General features: G+C 42.8%; 1 protein-coding gene across 1 annotated transcript in view; it reads left to right on the top strand.

The window, feature by feature from the left end:
- The window catches only part of TAOK2 (TAO kinase 2), a 64589-nt gene extending 44581 nt beyond the window's left edge, over positions 1-20008 (top strand). The window contains exons 14-16 of the mRNA XM_082261238.1: positions 15017-15229; positions 18384-18566; positions 18645-20008. Of these exons, the coding sequence (XP_082117364.1) occupies positions 15017-15229; positions 18384-18566; positions 18645-19184 (936 nt within the window). The 3' untranslated portion in view covers positions 19185-20008. The remainder of the gene's footprint in view (positions 1-15016; positions 15230-18383; positions 18567-18644) is intronic.
- The last annotated feature ends 714 nt before the right edge of the window (positions 20009-20722 follow it).

Below are 20722 nucleotides of genomic sequence, written 5' to 3' on the forward strand. Positions count from 1 at the left end.
CTGCATGTGAACAGGGTGGCGCCAGCCATTGGTTTGTAGAGTGTGAAAATCGAACTCTGGCTTTGCATGGGGCTGAATTTCCTCTGCCAGCAGAGAACCTAATCGCCCATCTGAACGAAATCTAAAGGTCTGTCCACCTCGTCAGGTCATTACCTATGAACATGGAAAGGGGTGATTTTCTTCTTAGCCAACTCTCAAAATGGATCATGGAATGGTTCAAAAATTGTACTATTAAACCAAAAGTGGAATACCTTGGCTATGATATCATTTGTCATCAAAGGTATTATACTTTTCTTTTCTTTTTTTTTTTTTTTTGCCAACAGTAAAATTCCTGATCCAGTCCCCTCATGTACCCAATTCGCAAAGGGTTTCTCGTATGTAATTATATACGGGTTTTGCATAGGCAAATACAGATATAAACTTGGCTTTAAAGTACATTTGTAATGTAAAAATGTTTCTTTTGACGGAGTTCTATTGTCACAACAAACACTACTTCCATTTATAACACCAGCCTTTTATTAATACTGACAATACAGTTGTGATCATAAGTTTACACACCCTGGCAGAATTTGATTTCTTGGCCATTTCTCCAAGAATATGAATAACACAAACATTTTTTTCACTCATGGTTAGTGTTTGGCTGAAGCCATTTATTATCAATCAACTGTGTTTACTCTTTTTAAATCATAATGACAACAGAAACTACCCAAATGACCCTGATCAAAAGTTTATACACCCCAGTTCTTAATACCGTGTATTGCCTCCTTTAACATCAATGACAGTTTGAAGTATTTTGTGGCATTTGTGGATGAGGTTCTTTATTTTCTTAAGGCCCGTACACACGAGTGGAAATTCGTCCGACGACCGATCCGCCGATTTTCGGCTTGTTAGTATGATGTATGCTTCCAACAACCGACTCCGACTTTTCGGCCAAAGAAATCCTGGTGTGCAGGCTATAAAATTTTTGTCGACCATCAAAACACGTCCAATTTTCGTCTCATTTGTACAGATTTCGATGGGGAAAAAATCTTCTGAGCAAGACTAGGCATGCTCAGAGAGAAAGAACACAAAGAAAGCAATCCAACACATGACATCACTTCTGAAGTAGAATTTTGTCGTGCGGCAAAATTCGCGTGCAGTCTAGAGCACTTTCCAACCAACAGACACCACTCTGGACAAAAGGATGATGACCGGTCGGTGGAAATTCGTTGCGTGTGTATGAGGCTTTTGATAGTAAAGCTGCCCATTCTTCCTGGTAAAAAGCCTCCAGTTCCTGTAAATTCTTGGACTGTCTTGCATTAACTGCACGTTTTGAGATCTCCCCAGAGTGACTCTGATATTGAGCTCAGGGAACTGAGGTGGCCACTCCAGAACCTTCACTTTATTCAGCTATAGCCAATGACAGGTCTACTTGGCCTTGTGTTTAGGATCATTGTCATGTTGGAATGTCCGAGTACGTCCCATGCGCAGCTTCCGGGCTGATGAAGGCAAATTTTCCTCCAGTATTTTTTGATAACATACTGCATTCATCTTGCCATCCATTCTGACCAAATTTCCTGTGCCTTTGTAGCTCACACATCCCCAAATATCAGCGATCCACCTCCTTGTTTCACAGTAAGAATGGTGTAAATGGTGTACCTTTCATCATAGGCCTTGTTGACTCCTCTCCAAATGTAGCGTTTATGGTTGTGGCCAAAAAGCTAAATTTTGGTCTCATCACTCCAAATGACTTTGTGGCAGAAGGTTTGAGGCTTGTCTCTGTGCTGTTTGGCGTATTGTAAGCGGGATACTTTGTGGCATTTGCGTAGTAATGGCTTTCTTCTGGCGACTCGACCATGCAGCCCATCTTTCTTCAAGTGCCTCCTTATTGTGCGTCTTTAAACAGCCACACCACATGTTTTCAGAGAGTCCTGTATTTCTCCTGAATCTATTTGTAGGTTTTTCTTTGCATCCCGAACAATTTACCTGGCAGTTGTGGCTGAAATTTTAATTGGTCTACCTGACCGTGGTTTGGATTCAACAGAACCCCTCATTTTCCACTTCTTGATTAGAGTTTTAACACTGCTGATTGGCATTCTCAATTCCTTGGATATCTTTTTATATCCCTTTCCTGTTTTATACAGTTCAACTACCTTTTCCCGCAGATCCTTTGACAATTCTTTTGCTTTCCCCATGACTCAGAATCCAGAAACATCAATGCAGCACTGGATGAAAGAGGCAAGGGTCTGTCAGGAGTCCAGAAACTCATTGACCTTTTATACACACACACTAACTACAAGCAAACAGATCACAGGTGAGGATGGTTACCTTTATTGGCCATTTAAACACCTTTGTGTCAACTTGAGTGCATGTTATCAGGCCAAAATCACCAGGGTATGTAAGTTTTTGATCAGGGTCATTTGGGTAGTTTCTGTTGTCATTCTGATTTAAAGAGTAAACACAGTTCATTGATAATAAATGGCTTCAGCCAAATGCTAACCATGAGTGAAAGAAAAGCTTTTGTGTTATCATTCATATTCTTGGAAAAATGGCCAAGAAATTGTAAGTTCTGCCAGGGTGTGTAAACTTTTGAGCACAACTGTAGTTATGCTTAAAATCCAATATAAGATTACTTGAAAAATCTCCTTTCATATTTTGAGTGTTGCCGGTCTTTTGGCCATCTTTTTCCACAACTATCTGAATTCCCTGCATGATTTGCTGTTTCTCAAGTTCTAAGGACTACATATCCCATGGTACATTGTTACTGCAAGCAGTGATTCCTGTACAGACTCTGCCTCTTGAAACTCCTCCTCTTAGCACTCCTGTAGTTCAGAAGGCAGGCTCTGTGGAATGTCTGACACAGCAGTGCCTACTCACAGGGAATAGTGTATAGGTGTCACAGAATTCAAGAAAGTAAATGTGTGAGGATTTTCATAAAATTTGTTTTCAAGCTTCAAGATCGTTCAGATTCTAAGGAGTAGACTGGAAATATTTTAAATACAATTTAAAAATGCATATAATTTAACATTTTGACCATAGATATGCTTTAAAGTGAACTATACTAAATTGCAAACTTGTAAAAAATAAACATCATAGCAAGGGCCCATATTGCACATTGGATTCTGCTGATGGGGACAACTAGCCAGTGACAAGATTGCTATGAAGGACAGGGCTGGCTGGATGAGCAAAGTGGGACTCTCTTGCTGTAGTGTTTCTATCTGTGAAGGAGTGAGGCTTTGATCATCTGCCTACCATTGGATTTTACTGTGGCCAAGTATTTACACTGTGATTTTTAGGAATTGCCAGCAACAGGATGGCATGTGTATGATAAGAGCAGACAACCCAAGATACATGCTTTGACCTTTTATAAGAAAAGACTTCTGTAGCCTTCTCTCTCTATTTCCTCTTGCTACTGGGGCCTGACCTGCTGGTTAAGCTCTGTTATCAGCCATCGGCCTGTCCAGTTAGGCATATTGGCTTAGCCTTGAAGTCATGTCCAGGTAGCAAAGTGATATCAAGTCACAGAAGGGCTCAACCTTTCGAACACAGAGAAATAATATTCTCAGAGAACATTACATTAGAGTGATGGTCAGTGTGAACAATGCTCCTTACATTGGTGGTCAATAGAAAGTTACCCTTACATTGGTGGTCAGTGGAATGATATATCCCCATGTTGGCGGTCAGTGGAAAGCATGCCCCTTATATTGGTGGTCATTTGGAAGAATGCTCCTTAAGAGTGGTGGTCAGTGGGAGGAATGTCCCCTACATCGATGGCCAGGGGGAAGCATGCTCCTTACATTGGTGATCATTTGGCAGAATGCTCCTTAAATTGGTGGTCAGTGGGAAGTATGCCCCTCGCATTGATGATCAGTGGGAAGTATGCCCCTCGCATTGATGGTCAGTGGGAAAAATACCCCCTTTCTGGGGGGGCAGTATTTGCTGAAAGAGCGCATAACAACTACAGGCATCTTAGGTTTCCACAGAAACTTAATTGAGGTGGGGGGGCCTCTGCTACAGTCGCACATTTTTTCCAAATTCACCCACTTGTGGATACTGACTGCAAAAAGAGGCTGGGCCACTGGTTGCAATGACTATCTCAGTCTTAAGGCCCCTAAAGCCTCTCTGATTGTTTTTGAGGAACTGCAGTCTTCTGCCGTTACCTTAGACTTGCAAGAGACCTTTTCAGCTCTTATTGAAGAAGTAGGTACTGTGCATCTAAAGTATCGGCCTACTGGCCCCAGCCAAGGGTCTTTCAGAGCCCCTCTGGTTGAAAAGACCTTTCCACTATATTGGCTATCCGATTTTTACCTCTAGGCAGACTGGAAGCAACCTAAAGGGTCATGGTGACCACCTGAGCGTGTTAGAACCATTCCCCTTTGAGAGTGAAATTGTTAAACAGTGGTCTATAGCAGTGGTCCTCAACTCTGGTCCTCGGGGCCCACTAACAGGCCAGATTTTAAGTATTACATTGAGGAGATGCAGACTAGAATACTGCAATCACTGAGCAGCAAATGAGATCACATGTGATGTACTTTAGTTATCTTGCAAACCTGGCCTGTTGGTGGGCCCCGAGGACCAGGGTTGAGGACCACTGGTCTATAGCATCTGTGAATTGACCTTTGACCCACCTTTGCAGCAAAATCCCCAGTAGAAGCCATGCTTCTATTTATGGATTTTACTAATCAACAGTTGGAATCTCTCCTTAACACCCAATTTAGCTGGCAGGCACCATCCTTCCCCTTTGTCATGGCTGTGACATAAATATGTCAAACTGCGGCAGAATGGATTAATTATCCTGAAAGATCTCTCCACTGCAACCTTAACCTCTTCTTGATAGAGCAGAAATTTGTTGTCCATACAGATGTGCTGGAAGGCAGATGCTACATCCAAGGAGCACTTGGCATGTGAGGTAAACTGTCTCCTCAAACCTACCCTTGATGTCATCAGAGATATCGTAGTGGGCCAGAGCTTACACCTGCTGTAAGCAGTCCAAAGAAAGGTCGGTGGAGTCATATCTTTATCTCTCATCTACCTTAAGAGTAGATGCATGCAGCCCCCACAAGACTGGAAGAAAGAAACGTTCGCTCTCGATGAAGACTTCATCATATGAGGGTGTGCCCTCTCTTTTCTGAGTGGTGTTATGGTTATAAATTCTTTCTTGTTTTTGGGAAGTTTATTTTTTCCCTGGTGCAGAGAGCATCCCTTTAGATTCTCATGCTAATCTCTTGTCTCTGCTCTCTCAGCTATGCACCATCTTCTTTCCTTTGCCATGGCGGAGATTATTGGACCTTCTTCTTCCCACTTGGAGTCTCCTCCAACTAGAGGCTCTGGCTCTTGCTCCTGTTGGTTTCACCTCTGAAGTTGTGTTCTACCTGTCCAGTTTTCTCCCTGTAATACATTTTTTACCTTGGGGCCATGTACGTTCATTATTGGTATTTGGTCCACCTAAGTGTCATCCCTCTCTGTCACCAGAGGGACCCCCTGACCTACCCTGGATTCTGGAGCCAGCCTTGGCTGTACTCTACACTAACATGATTTGAAATCCTTACAAACTCCATTGTGGAACACCATCCAGATCTTGCTTTGGCAAGTTTCAGCGTAGAAATTGCCCATTGCCTGTAGATGATAAGCAGCATAAGTGGGGGAAGTCCACAGCATTGTTGCCCTCAGACCCCTTGCCATCAGACAGGAAATTACCCATCTCTCCTCTTGCAGGAACAGTAGGAGTCAAGCGGGAGCCTTCTCAAAGGAACCTTCCTTTCTCTCTCTGCTGCTAGGTCCACCTTGGCTCCTATGTTTTATCGGTACAAGTTTGGTTCCTGAGTAGACATGTTTGCCTACCTGCCTATAAGCATCAGGTAGCTCCTGGCCCGATCTCTCAGCTTCCCCATCAGACAGGCTCTTTCTCCCCCCGCCTGGTGGATTCCTCATTAAAAAGATTATCTCTGTGGCTGCATTCTGGATTTCTAGAACAGGTGATTGCTTCTCATTGGTGGCATCCCTCTGTGGTCAGGTCTCTTGGTTCAGACACCACTAGACACCATCTAGGGACTACTGGGGTTGATTTACTAAAACTGGAGTGTGCAAAATCTGGTGCAGCTCTGCGGAGAAACCAATCAGCTTAAAGGTTGTATTGCCAAAGCCTAATGCCCCGTACATGCAACGATTATCGGCCGACCTTTGTCCAGTGTTGTTGTGTTGGTTGGAATGTGCTCTAGACTGCACACATTTTCTCGGCCAACAAAAATCTGCTTCAGAAGTGATGTCATGTAATGGTTTACTTTCCGTGTGTTTTTTCATCTCTGAACATGCCCAATCTTGCTCATCAGATTTTTGTCTGCCGAAATCTGTACTGACTGACGGAAAATCGGCAGTTGTGGTGACGGCCAACAAAAATTTTATAGCCTGCACACCAGATTTTTTTGGGCCGAAAAGTCTGAGTCGGTTGCGGGAAGCATCATACTAACAAGCCGAAAAAAAATGGCTGATCGGACATTGGCCAAAAATTCACAGCCAACTATCGACGCGTGTGTACGGGGCATAACTAAACAAGCTGAGGTTAGAAGCCAAATGGCTACCATGCACAGCTGCACCAGATTTTGCACTCTCCCAATTTAGTAAATCAACCCCACGGTCTTCACCATCAAGAGGTGTTGGAAGTTATTCCTGCAGCAGGAGAGGTAATCTGGTTCCGATTGTTGATTGTACCATTGGTCTTAGTCCTACCCAGGCTGAACCCCATAAGGAGGATCCTCTGGAAGCCAGCTTTTCCCAACTGGAAGCTTCTGGACATGGACAAGAGAATAATGCACCTATGTGTGTCTCAGACCCTACAATGTGGTTGAAGTATGTCAGAGGGTGGGCCCTGGCTGGGTGGAACAAACCTGTTTCCTGCTGCAGGTATCCTCCATCAGAAACAGGGAATGGCTTAAGAGCTCCATGGGACCTGTCCACCAGGGGTTAGGCCCCTCTTACTTGACAGATCTTAAGATTCGTGAAAAAGGCCTTTCTGGCACTGGTCCTGTTTCTGAGATTCACTGAAAATGTTTTACTCCTGTCCCTTGTTCCACATATGCTGTTGGTTCATTGGACTGGAGCATTTGTAGTCCTGTGACTCTTGATGTCAAAGTTAGGACCGGATTATTTGTTATAGATTCCTCCTAGGGTTCTCCCCAGAGGTGCTTCTTGCGTACTGGTCAGTGGGCTAGCATCTTCAGGTCCATCAGGTTCCTAACTCATCTTATCAGTTTATGCTCATCTTCTAACTTTTTTTTCCTGCCTACACTTGTTGGGGTTTGTCCCATGCACCTTGCGTCCTCAGTCATGCTGACTTGTAGGACCTGGCTTCTTTGCTGGACTTAGGAGGCATTTTCACATCTGTCGCAGGTTGTGGTTTCTAGTCTATTTAAGGGGTTTCCTTGGCAAGGTGATTTTTCAGATCATTTTTTGAGGTATGGAGTTATCGTATCTTGAACCTTATGTGGTCCGGTTGTAGCTTACACAGGGCTTTATTCCCTTCCTGGCAACAAAGTGGAGCAGTGGGGAAGGGAAGAAAAGTCAAATATACACACTTATCTTTAATAAAAAATGTTATTGAAGGTTTAACAACTACAAAATAGTATAAAATTTACATTACTTCAACAAATAAAACCTAAAGCAAAAATTAGAAAACAAAATACCCTCAACTGGTAAATACCAACTTGAGCGTCCCCTCTACTAAAGGAAAGAGGCCTGTGACCAATGAGACATCGTTCCCTTGTGGAACAATAGTACAAGGATAAAACATTTTGAGCCAAGACCCCCCCACAACAAATCTAAATGCCTAAGCCCAATTTTGCAATTTTGACATGTGTTAGTAAAACCATACATATCATCACAACTACTTTGTGCATCCAGGTGGGTTATACCTTGGTTTAGATTTTTTGGGGGGGTTTTTTCTGACAAATTGGGCTTTCATTCGTTGGTAAATGGTAATGGATATTTCCGAATATTTTTTTTATTATCCTAGGAAAACTGTCCTAATATTGTAAAAAAAAAAGAAAAAGAAAATTATCTGTATATTTCTTGTTCCTACCATAACCTACCACCAAAGAACCACCCAAAACAAATTCTCCTACTCCGGAAGATCGCAGTGATACCACATACAGTATCCCAGAAAAGTAAGTATGCCCTCACTTTTTTTGTAAATATTTTACTATATCTTCAAGTGAAAACACTGAAGAAATTGCTACAATGTAAAGTAGTGAGTGTACAGCTTGTATAACAGTGTAAATTTGCTGTCCCATCAAAATAACTCTACATACAGCCATTAATGTCTAAACCGCTGGCAACAAAAGTGCGCACACCCCTAAGTAATGTCCTAATTGGGCCGAAAGTGTCAATATTTTGTGTGGCCACCATTATTTTCCAGCACTGGCTTAGCCATCTTGGGCATGGAGTTCAACAGAGCTTCACAGGTTGTCACTGGAGTCCTCTTCTACTCCTCCATGATGACATCACGGAGCTGGTGGAGGTTAGAGACCTTGCACTCCTCCACCTTCCATTTGAGGATGCCCTACAGATGCTCAATAGGGTTTAGGTCTGGAGACATGCTTGGCCAGTCCATCACCTTTACCCTCAGCTTCTTTAGCGTGCCAATGGTCGTCTTGGAGGTGTGTTTGGGGTCGTTATCATGTTGGAATACTGCCCTGCGGCCCAGTCTCCGAAGAGAGGGGATCATGCTCTGCTTCAGTATGTTACAGGACATATTGGCATTCATGGTTCCCTCAATGAACTGTAGCTCCCCAGTGCCGGCAGCACTCATGCAGCCCCAGACCATAACACCCCCACCATCATGCTTGACTGTAGGCAAGACATACTTATCTTTGTACTCCTCACCTGGTTGCCGCCACACACACTTGACACCGTCTAAACCAAATATGTTTATTTTGGTCTCATCAGACCACAGGACATGGTTCCAGTAATCCATGTCCTTAGTCTGCTTGTCTTCAGCAAACTGTTTGCGGGCTTTCTTGTGCATCATCTTTAGAAGACGCTTCCTTCTGGGACGACAGCCATGCAGACCAATTTGATGTAGTGTGTGGCATATGGTCTGAGCACTGACAGGCTGACCCACCCCCCCCTTCAACCCCTGCAGCAATGCTGGCAGCACTCATACGTCTATTTCCCAAAGACAACCTCTGGATATGACGCTGAACACGTGCACTCAACTTCTTTGGTCAACCATGGCAAGGCTTGTTCTGAGTGGAACCTGTCCTGTTAAACCGTGTATGGTCTTGGCCACCATGCTGCAGCTCAGTTTCAGGGTCTTGGCAATCTTCTTATAGCCTAGGCCATCTTTATGTAGAGCAACAATTCTTTTTTTCAGATCCTCAGTGAGTTCTTTGCCATGATGAGGTGCCATGTTGAACTTCCAGTGACTAGTATGAGAGAGTGAGAGCGAAAACACCAAATTTAACACACTAACACTAGCGAGTCACATGACGCTGGGGAGGGAAAATGGCTAATTGGGCCTAATTTGGACATTTTTTATTTAGGGGTGTACTCACTTTTGTTGCCAGCGGTTTAGACATTAATGTCTGTGTGTTCTGAATTATTTGGAGGGGACAGCTAATTTACACTTATACAAGCTGTACACTCACTACTTTACATTGTAGCAAAGTGTCATTTCTTCATTGTTGTCACATGAAAACATATAATAAAATATTTACAAAAATGTGAGGGGTGTACTCACTTTTGTGAGATAATGTATGTTAGTTGTTCCCGTAGTACAGCCCATAAATAATAATGCCCATTTTGCTTTATCCTACCTAAAACATTACTAATTTGAAAAAATTATTTTAATAAAATGAAAAAAAAAAAAAATCCTGCCCAAAATATACTGACCATGACCCAAACACTAATCAATCCTGGTACTGACCTACATCAAACCTTGATCTAGCTATTTGTTATTGTTTTTGTATCTCTCTTCTCCATTCACAGAGCGAAAAAACTGGGACGGGCTTTATAGTCACTGATCACTGTGATAGCCAATCAGTGGAAAAAAAGCCTAGTCCTAGTAGGCTGCATATGTATTACAGTGGGGATTGAAAGTTTGGGCACCCCAGGTAAAAATTTGTATTAATGTGCATAAAGAAGCCAAGGAAAGATGGAACAGTCTCCACAAGGCATCAAATTACAGATTAGACATTCCTATAATATGTCAACAAAAGTTAGATTTTATTTCCATCATTGACACTTTCAAAATTACAAAAAACAAAAAAATGACGTCTGCAAAAGTTTGGGCACCCTGCAGAATTTACAGCATGCACTGCCCCCTTTGCAAGGCTGAGACCTGCCAGTGTCATGGATTGTTCTCAATCATCGTCTGGGAAGACCTGGTGATGTCAATCTCAAAGGTTTTAAATGCCCAGACTCATCTGACCTTGCCCCAACAATCGGCACCATGGGATCTTCTAAGCAGTTGTCTAGATTAGAAAACTGAAAATAGTTGACGCTCACAAAGCTGGAGAAGGCTACAAGAAGATAGCAAAGCTTTTTCAGATGACAATATCCTCTGTTCGGAATGTAATTAAAAAATGGCAGTCATCAGGAACAGTGGAAGTTAAAGCAAGATCTGGAAGACCAAGAAAAATATCAGACAGAACAGCTTGCAGGATTGTGAGAAAAACAATTCAAAACCCACGTTTGACTGCACGATCCCTCCAGGAAGATCTGGCAGACACTGGAGTTGTGGTACACTATTCCACTATAAAGAGATACTTGTACAAATATGGTCTTCATGGAAGAGTCATCAGTAGAAAACCTCTTCTACGTCCTCACCACAAAAATCAGCGTTTGAACTTTGCAAATGAACATATAGACAAGCCTGATGCATTTTGGAAACAAGTTCTGTGGACCGATGAGGTTAAAATTGAACTTTTTGGCCGGAATGAGCAAAGGTACGTTTGGAGAAGAAAGGGCACAGAATTGAATGAAAAGAACCTCTGTCCAACTGTTAAGCATGGGGGTGGATCAATCATGCTTTGGGGTTGTATTGCAGCCAGTGGCACAGGGAACATCTCACGAGTAGAAGGAAAAATAGATTCAATAAAATTTCAGCAAATTTTGGATGATAATTTGATGCCATCTGTGAAAAAGCTGAAGTTAAAGAGAGGATGGCTTCTACAAATGGATAATGATCCTAAACACACCTCGAAATCCATGGGGGATTACATCAAGAGGCGTTAACTGAAGGTGGCCATGGCCTTCACAATCTCCTGACCTCAACATAATTGAAAATCTATAGATAGACCTTAAAAGAGCAGTGCGTGACAGACAGCCCAGAAATCTCAAAGAACTGGAAGACTTTTGTAAGGAAAAATGGGCAAAGATACCTCAAACAAGAATTGAAAGACGCTTGGCTGGCTACAAAAAGCGTTTACAAGCTGTGATACTTGCCAAAGGGGGCAGTACAAGATATTAATTCTGCAGGGTGTCCAAACTTTTGGAGACGCCATTTTTTTGTTTTCTGTTATTTTGAAAGTGTAAATGATGGAAATAAAATCTAACTCTTGTTGACATATTATAAGAATGTCTAATCTGTAATTTGATGCCTTTTGGAGATTTTTTCCTTCTTTCCTTGGCTTCTTTATGCACATTAATACAAATTTTTACCTGGGGTGCCCAAACTTTCGATGCCCACTGTACATCAGCGTGAAGGGGTTATTAAGCTTCTACAGAGCAGTGATTGCAAACATTGGCACCCCCAGATGTTTTGGAACTACATTTCCCATGATGCTCATGCACTCTGCAGTGTAGTTGAGCATCATGGCAAATGTAGTTCCAAAACATCTGGGGTGCCAAGGTTTGCCATCACTGCTCTATAGAAAGGGGGAACGGATGTGCTGGTTGTTGAGGTAGTACAGCCCAGCATCTCCTGCCAGAAAGGTGTAATAACCAGACACTCCTAAAATATATGCATGAAATCTGCAGCAGGCATGAAACGATGCCAGCAAAGGAAGGGCTGAGCCCTGAATATCTTAGCGAGTCAGGCTGGTGTAAAATAGACCCTGATTGAAAATGTATTATTAGGTGGTCTCTGGCAGAAGGGGTCTTCCAAACATTGTTCCAATCATCTCAATCTAATCCAGGAGCCACAGCCTCCCAGGCCTCCTTCGGTACATACAAGTGTAATAAAACCAACAACACTAAGTACTGGTCACTGCCTATATAGAAGACTTTCAGTACTCTAAGCTTGGTGTCAAACTTCATTGCATTGTGTTGACAGGCTTTCGTTGGCTGTGGGAACGCCAAACCTGCTTGAAGCAAGTCAGTAGCAGGTCAGATGCAGCTGCCGATACATTTTTTTAATTAACCACTTAAGCCCTGTAAGATTTTACCCTCTTCCTGACCAGGCCCTATTTTGCGATTCGGCACTGCGTGACTTTAACGGAAAATTGCGCGCTCGTCCAACACTGTACCCAAATGAAATTGACATCCTTTTTTTCCCCACAAACAAAGCTTTCTTTTGGTGGTATTTGATCAGCTGTGCGATTTTTTTTTTTTTACTTTTTGCGCTATATACAAAAAAAGAGCGACAATTTTGAAAAAAATAACAATATTTTTCACATTTTTTTTATATGAAATTCCAAAAAAAAATATGTAAAAATCAAAATCTTTTAACATTTTAGGCCAATTTGTTTTATGCTACATATGTTTGGTAAAAAAAATCGCAATAAGCGTATTTTGATTGGTTTGCGCAAAAGTTATTGCGTTTACTAAATAAGGGAAAGATTCTTGTCATTTTTATTGTTTTTTTTTTTTTAACGACTAATGGCGGTGATCTGCGATTTTTTTTTTTTTTTTTGCGGGACTGCGACATTGTAGCGGACAGATCGGAACCCTTGACTGACATTTTTGACACTTTTGGGAGTACCAGTGACATTACTACAGTAATCAGTGCTATACATATGCACTGTTACTGTAAAAATGACACTGGCAGGGAAGGGGTTAACTTTATTGGTGATGCAGGGGTTAAGTGTGTCCCTAGGGGCGTGCTTCTAACTGTAAAGGGGTGTGGCTAGTGATGTAACCACAGAGACATATGATCCTACATAGCAGGATGGTATGATCTCTGCAGTTAGATCAGGGAGAATGACAGGCTGCTTTGTTTACACCAGCCGTCTGCCTTTCTCCCTCTGCACCGGAAGATCACGAGTGACCGGCGGACATCGGGTCTGCCGGTCACATGCGCGGACATGTTAGGGAACGAGTGGGGGAGGGAGCGCGCCCCTGGCGGCGCGCGCTCGCCCCCTAGAGGCTCTTAGGCGAGCGACGTAGTACTACGTCACTTTGCCTGTGAGGGGCTGACTGCCGCCGTAAATAGTCGCGCAGCGGTCGGCAAGTGGTTTATCAGGGATCCTCAATTTACGGCCCTCAAGCTGTTGTGGAACTACACATTCCATGAGTAATTGTAAAACTCTGACATTCACATACATGACTAGGCATGATGGGAATTGTAGTTCCCGAACAACTGGAGGGCCATAGTTTGAAGACCCCTGTTTTAAATGGTCTCAGGAGCATTCCAAACTGATGTTTTTGATGTAGGCCTTTAACCACTTCCGCACTGCTCACTAGAGCTGTACTGTGTCACAGTGGCTCGTTATCGTCTGGCGACCTAGACCTACGTCACCAGACATTCCCCCCTCTCTCAGGAGCACGCGCGCGCGCCGCTGGAGGCTCGCTCCCGCTGTATTCAGTCACAGCGGGAGTCGGGGCGGAGCGGCGGCGATCGCCGCTGCTCTTCCTCGATCGTCGGGGAATCGAGTGTGGAGATCCGCCCACTTGTGTAAACAAAGCGGGCAGATCTCCTAAGTGACAGGCAGGGTCAGATTCCAGGGTTCAGCATAGCTGAACCTGCGATCTGTCCTGTGTCACTCAGTCACCTCCCCCCACACACGTCAGTAAGCACCAGGCATACATTAACCCCTTGATCACCAATAAAAATAACCCCTTCCCTGCCAGCGTCATTTTTACAGTAACAGTGCATATTTATAGCACTGATTACTGTAGTAATGTCACTGGTACCCCCAAAAATGTCAGTCAGGGGTCTGATCTGTCCGCCGCAATGTCGCAGTCCCGCAAAAAAAATCGCAGATCACCGCCATTACTAGTTAAAAAAAAAAAACACCAAAAATGACACAAATCTTTCCCTTAGTAAACACAATAACTTTTGCGCAAACCAATCAAAATACGCTTATTGTGATTTTTTTTTTTTTTTTTTTTTTTTTTTTTTTTTTTTACCAAACATAGGTAGCAGAAAACAAATTGACCAAAAATTTTAAAAAATTTAGATTTTTACATTTTTTTTTTGGGGGGGGGGGGGAATTTCATATAAAAAAATGTGGAAAATATTATTTTTTCAAAATTTATGCTCTTTTTTTTGTTTATAGCGCAAAAAGTAAAAATCGCAAAAGTGATCAAATACCACCAAAAGAAAGCTCTGTTTGTGGGGAAAAAAAGGACGTAAATTTCGTTTGGGTACGGCGTCGCACGACCGCGCAATTGTCAGTTAGTCGCACAGTGCCGAATCGCAAAAAGTGGCCTGGACGTAAGACAGCAAAATCCTCCGGTGGTAAAGTGGTTAAACTTCAAGAAATGGGTACTGTGATACCAAGATCGATCATTACAATTTTTCCAAAGAACGAGATGGTTTTCCTATTACATATAGGACCCACTTAGTTATCTTTTTTAAATAATAATATACAAATGATCCAGGAAGTAGATCCAATGCTGTTGTTGGGTTGGAGGTAAAACATGTCCTTGGGGCATGTATTTTGCTTTTCTCTGTGGACCAGAACTGCTAGAGTCTGAGTAGTTGTACTTAATTGACCAATGTCTTGTTCTCAATTATTTAGTGTAACTATGACCTGTGTGTGGCAGGTGGGATTGACATTCTTTTCTGTCCTTGTTCTTCTCCTTTCCTCCTCTCATTCCTCCCTATCCCCTTTTCCATGTTTCTACTTTTCCCTCTACACACCTCCTCTTCTGTCTCCAGTCCAAGGAGCTGCAGATCAAGCGACAATTCCAGGACACCTGTAAGATCCAGACCAGGCAGTACAAGGCGCTCCGCAACCACCTACTGGAGACCACACCCAAGAGTGAGCACAAGAGCATCCTGAAGAGGCTGAAGGATGAGCAGACCCGCAAGCTGGCTATCCTGGCTGAGCAGTATGACCACAGCATTAATGAGATGCTCTCCACCCAGGCAGTACGTATCTGTCTTTTGCATGATGTTCTCCTAATCCTTAATTTCTTATGGTATGTGTATCCCAAGACATTGTCTTTCTGTATCCCTTGAAATAATTTCCAGGTCTAGGGGGAACACCTAAACCAGTCCATCATTGGGATGAATGTCCCCCTTCTAGACACCTAAATAGATGATTGGTGTCATGCTCCTGGCTCTTAAAAGTGGCATTGGCCCCAGAAATATGCAGGCACCATTAAATGAGCCTCAGTTCAAGGAACCCTAGGGTTCGACAGTACCCTGATTGAGAATGGCTGATCTACAGTGCATCTGGAACGTTTTCATAGCGATTAATTTTTTCCACATTTTCTTACGTTACAGCCTTATTCCATAATTGATTAAATTCATTATTTTCCACAAAATTCTACAAACAATACCCCATAATGACATTGTGAAAGAAGTTTGCTTGAAATCTTTGCAAATGTATTAAAAATAATGTATTAAAAATAAAAAAAAAGCACATGTACATAAGCATTCACAGTCTTTGCCATGACATTTAACATAATGCACAGGTGCATCCTGTTGCCGCTGATCTACCTTTAGATGTTTCTACAACTTGATTGGAGTCCACCGGTGGTAAATTCAGTTGATTGGACATAATTTGGGAAGGCACACACCTGTCTATATAAGATCCCACAGTTAACAATGCATGTCAAAGCACAAACCAAGCCATGAAGTCCAAGGAATTGATTATAGAGCTATCAGACAGATCTGGGAAAGGGTACAGAAAGATGTTGGCAGCATTGACAGTCCCATGGAGCACTGGTCCTCAACTCCGGTCCTCAGGGCCCACTAACAGGCCAGATTTTGAGTATTGCCTTGGGGAGATGCAGACTAGAGTACTGCAATCACTGAGCAGCAAATGATATCACATGGGATGTATTTCAGTTATCTTGCAAACCTGGCCTGTTAGTGGGCCCTGTAGGCCAGGGTTGAGGACCACTGCCATAGAGCACAGTGGCCTCTATCATCTGTAAATGGAAGAAGTTTGAAACCACCAGGACTCTTCCTAGAGTGGGCCACCCATCCAAACCGAGCGATCGGGGGAGAAGGGCCTTGGTTAGGGAGGTGACCAACAACCTGATGGTCACTCTGACAGAGCTCCAGTGTTTCTCTGTGGAGAAAGGAGAACCTTCCAGAAGAACAACCATCTCTGCCTGTATGGTAGAGTGGCCAATCCTCAGTAAAAGCGGCCTGAATGACTCTCAGACCATGAGAAACAAAGTTCTCTGGTTTGATGACACGAAGATTGAACTGTTTGGCCTGAATGGAAAGCGTCATGTCTGGAGGAAACCAGGCACTGCTCATCACCTGGCCAATACCATCCCTACAGTGAAGGTTGGTGGTGGCAGCATCATGCTGTAGGAGTTTTTTCAGCGGCAGGAACTAGGAGACTAGTCAGGATTGAGGGAAAGATAAATGCATTAATGTACAGAGACATCCTTGATGAAAACCTGCTCTGGATCTGAGACTGGGGCAAAGATTCATCTTCCAACGGGACAACGCCATTGCCGCATTCAAGGGCCAATGGATGGGGCCATGTATTGTAAAATCTTTGATTAGAACATTCTTCCCCTCGGCCAAAACACTGCAGATGGGTCAAGGATGAGTCTTTCAGCATGACAATGACCCAAAACATACCGCCAAGGCAACAAAGGGGTGGCTCAAGAAGAAGCACATTAAGGTCATGGAGTGGCCTAGTCAGTCTTTAGACCTTAATCCTATAGAAAATTTATGGAGGGAACTTAAACTTCGAGTTGCCAAGAAACCTACAAGGCTTTCTGCCAACAAGGGTTTCTCCACCAAGTACTAAGTCATGTTTTGCTTGGGGATCAAATACTTATTTTACTCACTGAACTGCAACTTAATTTATAGCATTTGTTTTATGTGTGTTTTCTGGATTTTTGGTAGATATTCTGTCTCTATCATTTAAAATACACCTATGATAAAAAATTATAGACCCTTAATTTCTTTGTAATTGGGCAAACTTATAAAATCTACAGGGGATCAAATAATTATTTTCCTCACTTTACATTTCATCAGAGCTCTGGAATGTTATCAAAGATGCTGAACTTCTTATCACTGGTATTACCTTCTGAAACTTCAAGCAGAAAACCACAGTACAGATCTACCTGGTATTTGCTTAAATTGGTTCATTAAGTCCACTTAAAGACCAGGCCTATTTCTAACACGTTGTTTACAAGTTAAAATCAGTATTTTTTGCTAGAAACCCCAAACATATATATTTTTTTTAGCAAAGACTCTGGAGAATAAAATGGCGGTCGTTGCAATATTTTTTGTCATGTATTTTCATAGTGGTCTTTCAAACACATTTTTTTAAAAAAAATATATATATTTTACTGCATTTAAACAAACCAAACAGTAAAGTTAACCCAATTTTTTTGTATATTGTGAAAGATGTCACACCGAGTAAATAGATCCCTAATATGTTACGGTTTAAAACTGCGCACACTCCTGGAATGGCGACAAACTGCGGTACCTAAAAATCTCCATAGGCGATACTTTAAAAATTTTTTAACGGTTCCCAGTTTAGAGTTACAGAGGAGGTCTTTTTCTAGAAGTATTGCTCTGGCGATCGCGGCGATACCTCACATGTGTGGTTTAAACATTTGTGGGTGCGACTTACATATGTGTTTTCTTTTGTGCGCAAGCTCACGGGGACGGGGGCGCTTTAACATTTTTTTTTTCCTATTTATTTTATTTTCTTTTATTTTTAACACTTTAAAAAAAAAAAATAATAAATCTGATCACTTTTATTGCTGTAAATGTAAACATCCCTTGTGACAGTAATAGGCAGTGACAGGTACTCTTTATGGATGGATCGGGGATCTGAAAGACACCAAACCCATCCTCTGCACTTCAAAGTATTTAAAATGCTGAAATTGCCCTTGAAAACACGTTGGCTTTTTTCCTCCCATGAACCAGTTTTTTAAATTTAAAACATTGAACTCTTGGACATCGTTTGAAGCTCTCCTTGGACAATATATATGGCTGTTGGATAGTTAGGCCTGTTTGTAAATATGTAGAAAAATGTAAAGGCTTGTGAAATACCATGTTGGGTTATTTAGAATCTGACTGAATTAAATTTCTTTGCTAGTTGCGGCTGGATGAAACACAGGAGGCAGAGTACCAGGAGCTGCGGATTCAGCTTCAGAAGGAGTTGGAACTTCTGAACGCCTATCAGAGCAAGATCAAGATTCACACGGAGGCACAGCATGAGCGAGAGATCAAAGAACTGGAGCAGCGGGTGTCCATCCGACGGGCCTTGCTGGAGCAGAGGGTAAGGCTTGTCCCTGGGCATTGGGGAAGGTTGTCAGTGTTTTTTTTTCTGGGTACTTACTTACTGCTGTTTCTACAGATAGAAGAGGAGATGTTGGCACTGCAGAGCGAGCGCTCGGAGCGCATCCGAAGCCTTCTAGAACGCCAAGCCCGGGAGATTGAAGCGTTTGACTCTGAAAGCATGCGGCTGGGGTTCAGCAACATGGCACTCACTGGCATTCCCGCTGAGGCATTCAACCAGGGCTACCCGGCCCCCCCTCCAGGCTGGCCTTCCCGCCCCGTGCCCCGCAGCGGCTCACACTGGAGTCATGGTGTACAAAACACAGGGGCTCCCCAGCTTTGGCGCCAACCGACACTACTCGCACCTCCGTCCTCCTCTTGGGGTTTGCACCCGTCGGGTTCCTCCTCTTCTTCTGCCCTGCCTTCCTCCTCCTCTTCTTCTTCCTCCTCCGCCTCGCCGTCTTCTTCCTCCAGCGGCCGGGCCGGCCTCCTGTTGCTCCGTAATAGCCCCCAGCCCCTGAGGAGAGGACCCACTGGTGGCCCATCTGAGTCGGGATTGAGCCGAAGCACCAGTGTCACTTCCCAGCTTTCTAATGGCTCCCACCTATCCTATTCCTGAACCTTTCACTTATTGCCCCATCCTGCCCGCGCTAGGTTGAAGCCTCTGTCCCTTGCCATTAACCTGTGCTTCTGTCAATATGACTTTTCCTCTCCAACCCCTAATCTATTACCCTGATCAGTTATCTCTTTGCACCCTTCCATGTTTTCTTCACTTTCAAAACTTTATTTAAATTCCATTTGTTACAAAACACCACTCCTCTTTACCCTGCTGGCGCCGGGCGAAGCCCCATGTACATAAAACTTTAACTCCACCCCTCCCTAATTATTGGTTCATATTTTTCTTGGTTAAGACCCTTGAACTGCCCAAGTATTTCACCCCATCTGTGGTAGAAGATCACACAGCTTGTTTTTCTAGCACTTTATTGGGTAAAATGCCTACATATATTTTTTGGGTTTTTTTTAGTCCCTTTTATTATATGTTCAGTCGCTGTATCATTTTAATGATGTTGTCACTGGGTTTTTTTTTTTTGAGGGGCGGTTGTGAGTCTGTGTGCCGCAAGTGTGCGAGAGATTGGGTGCGTGTTACAGTTCTCTTTTTTTTAAATAGATAAGATTAAAAAAAAATGTAATAAAAAGACAACTATTAAGGAATGTATTAAAACAATAAAAAAAACTACTCAATATCCCCTTGGGGGCGTCTCAGGCCAAGAGCCTAGGGTTTGTTTTTTTGTTTTTGCCATTTTTTTTATTTTATTTTTTGGAAGAGAGTATGAAGCAGGATGGAAGAACTTTGTGTCCCCCTGCTGACCTGGTGGCTGTAAAGATTTCAGAGACTTTACATGACAAAAATGTTGGATATTAAAGGATTAAACTGGAATGGAATCTTGCCTCTGTGTCATGAAACTCATGGGGGGGGGGGGTATGGACTTTATTGCTAGGAATAAACTGTACTTCAAAACTGGCCTGTTGGAGGAAACAGTAAAACAGAACTCCAAGCAAAAAAAAAAATCCAGTTTTATACCCTATATGTAGTTTTCCCTCATACCTGCAAGAATCCTCTGGAACTGGAGGAGGGCGACAAAGCTACTAAGGGGACTGGAGGACCTCCATTACAAGGAATGACTACAACAATTAAACTTATTCTCCCTGGATTAGAAACGCTTGAGAGATCTGATAGTGGTATACAAATACCTCAATGGTGATTCCAGCTAAGGGAGTAAACTATTTCAGAAAGCTTAAGAAGACATGCAGCCACTCGTTGAAATTGGAAGAGAAGCGGTTCAACCTTAAACTGCGTAGGGGGTTGTTTACTGTTAGAGCGGTAAGTATGTGGAACTCCCTTCCACAATCAGTGGTGTCAGCAGGAAGTGTCTATGGTTTGAAAAAAAAAACTCTGAGATGGGCATCTTAGTAAACGCAATATACAGAGATATGGGAAATTATATTGACACAAATCACACACACTTACACAGGTTGAACTAGATGGACTGTTATCTTTATTTAACCCTAACACCTATGTGACTATGTACACCAGGGATCTCCAAACTACGGCCTTCCAGGTGTTGCCAAACTACGTCCCATGAGGCATTGTAAAGC

The sequence above is a fragment of the Pelophylax lessonae genome, assembly GCF_965119305.1.
Source record: "Pelophylax lessonae genome assembly, chromosome: 6".
In the NCBI taxonomy this organism is placed as follows: Eukaryota; Metazoa; Chordata; class Amphibia; order Anura; family Ranidae; genus Pelophylax; species Pelophylax lessonae.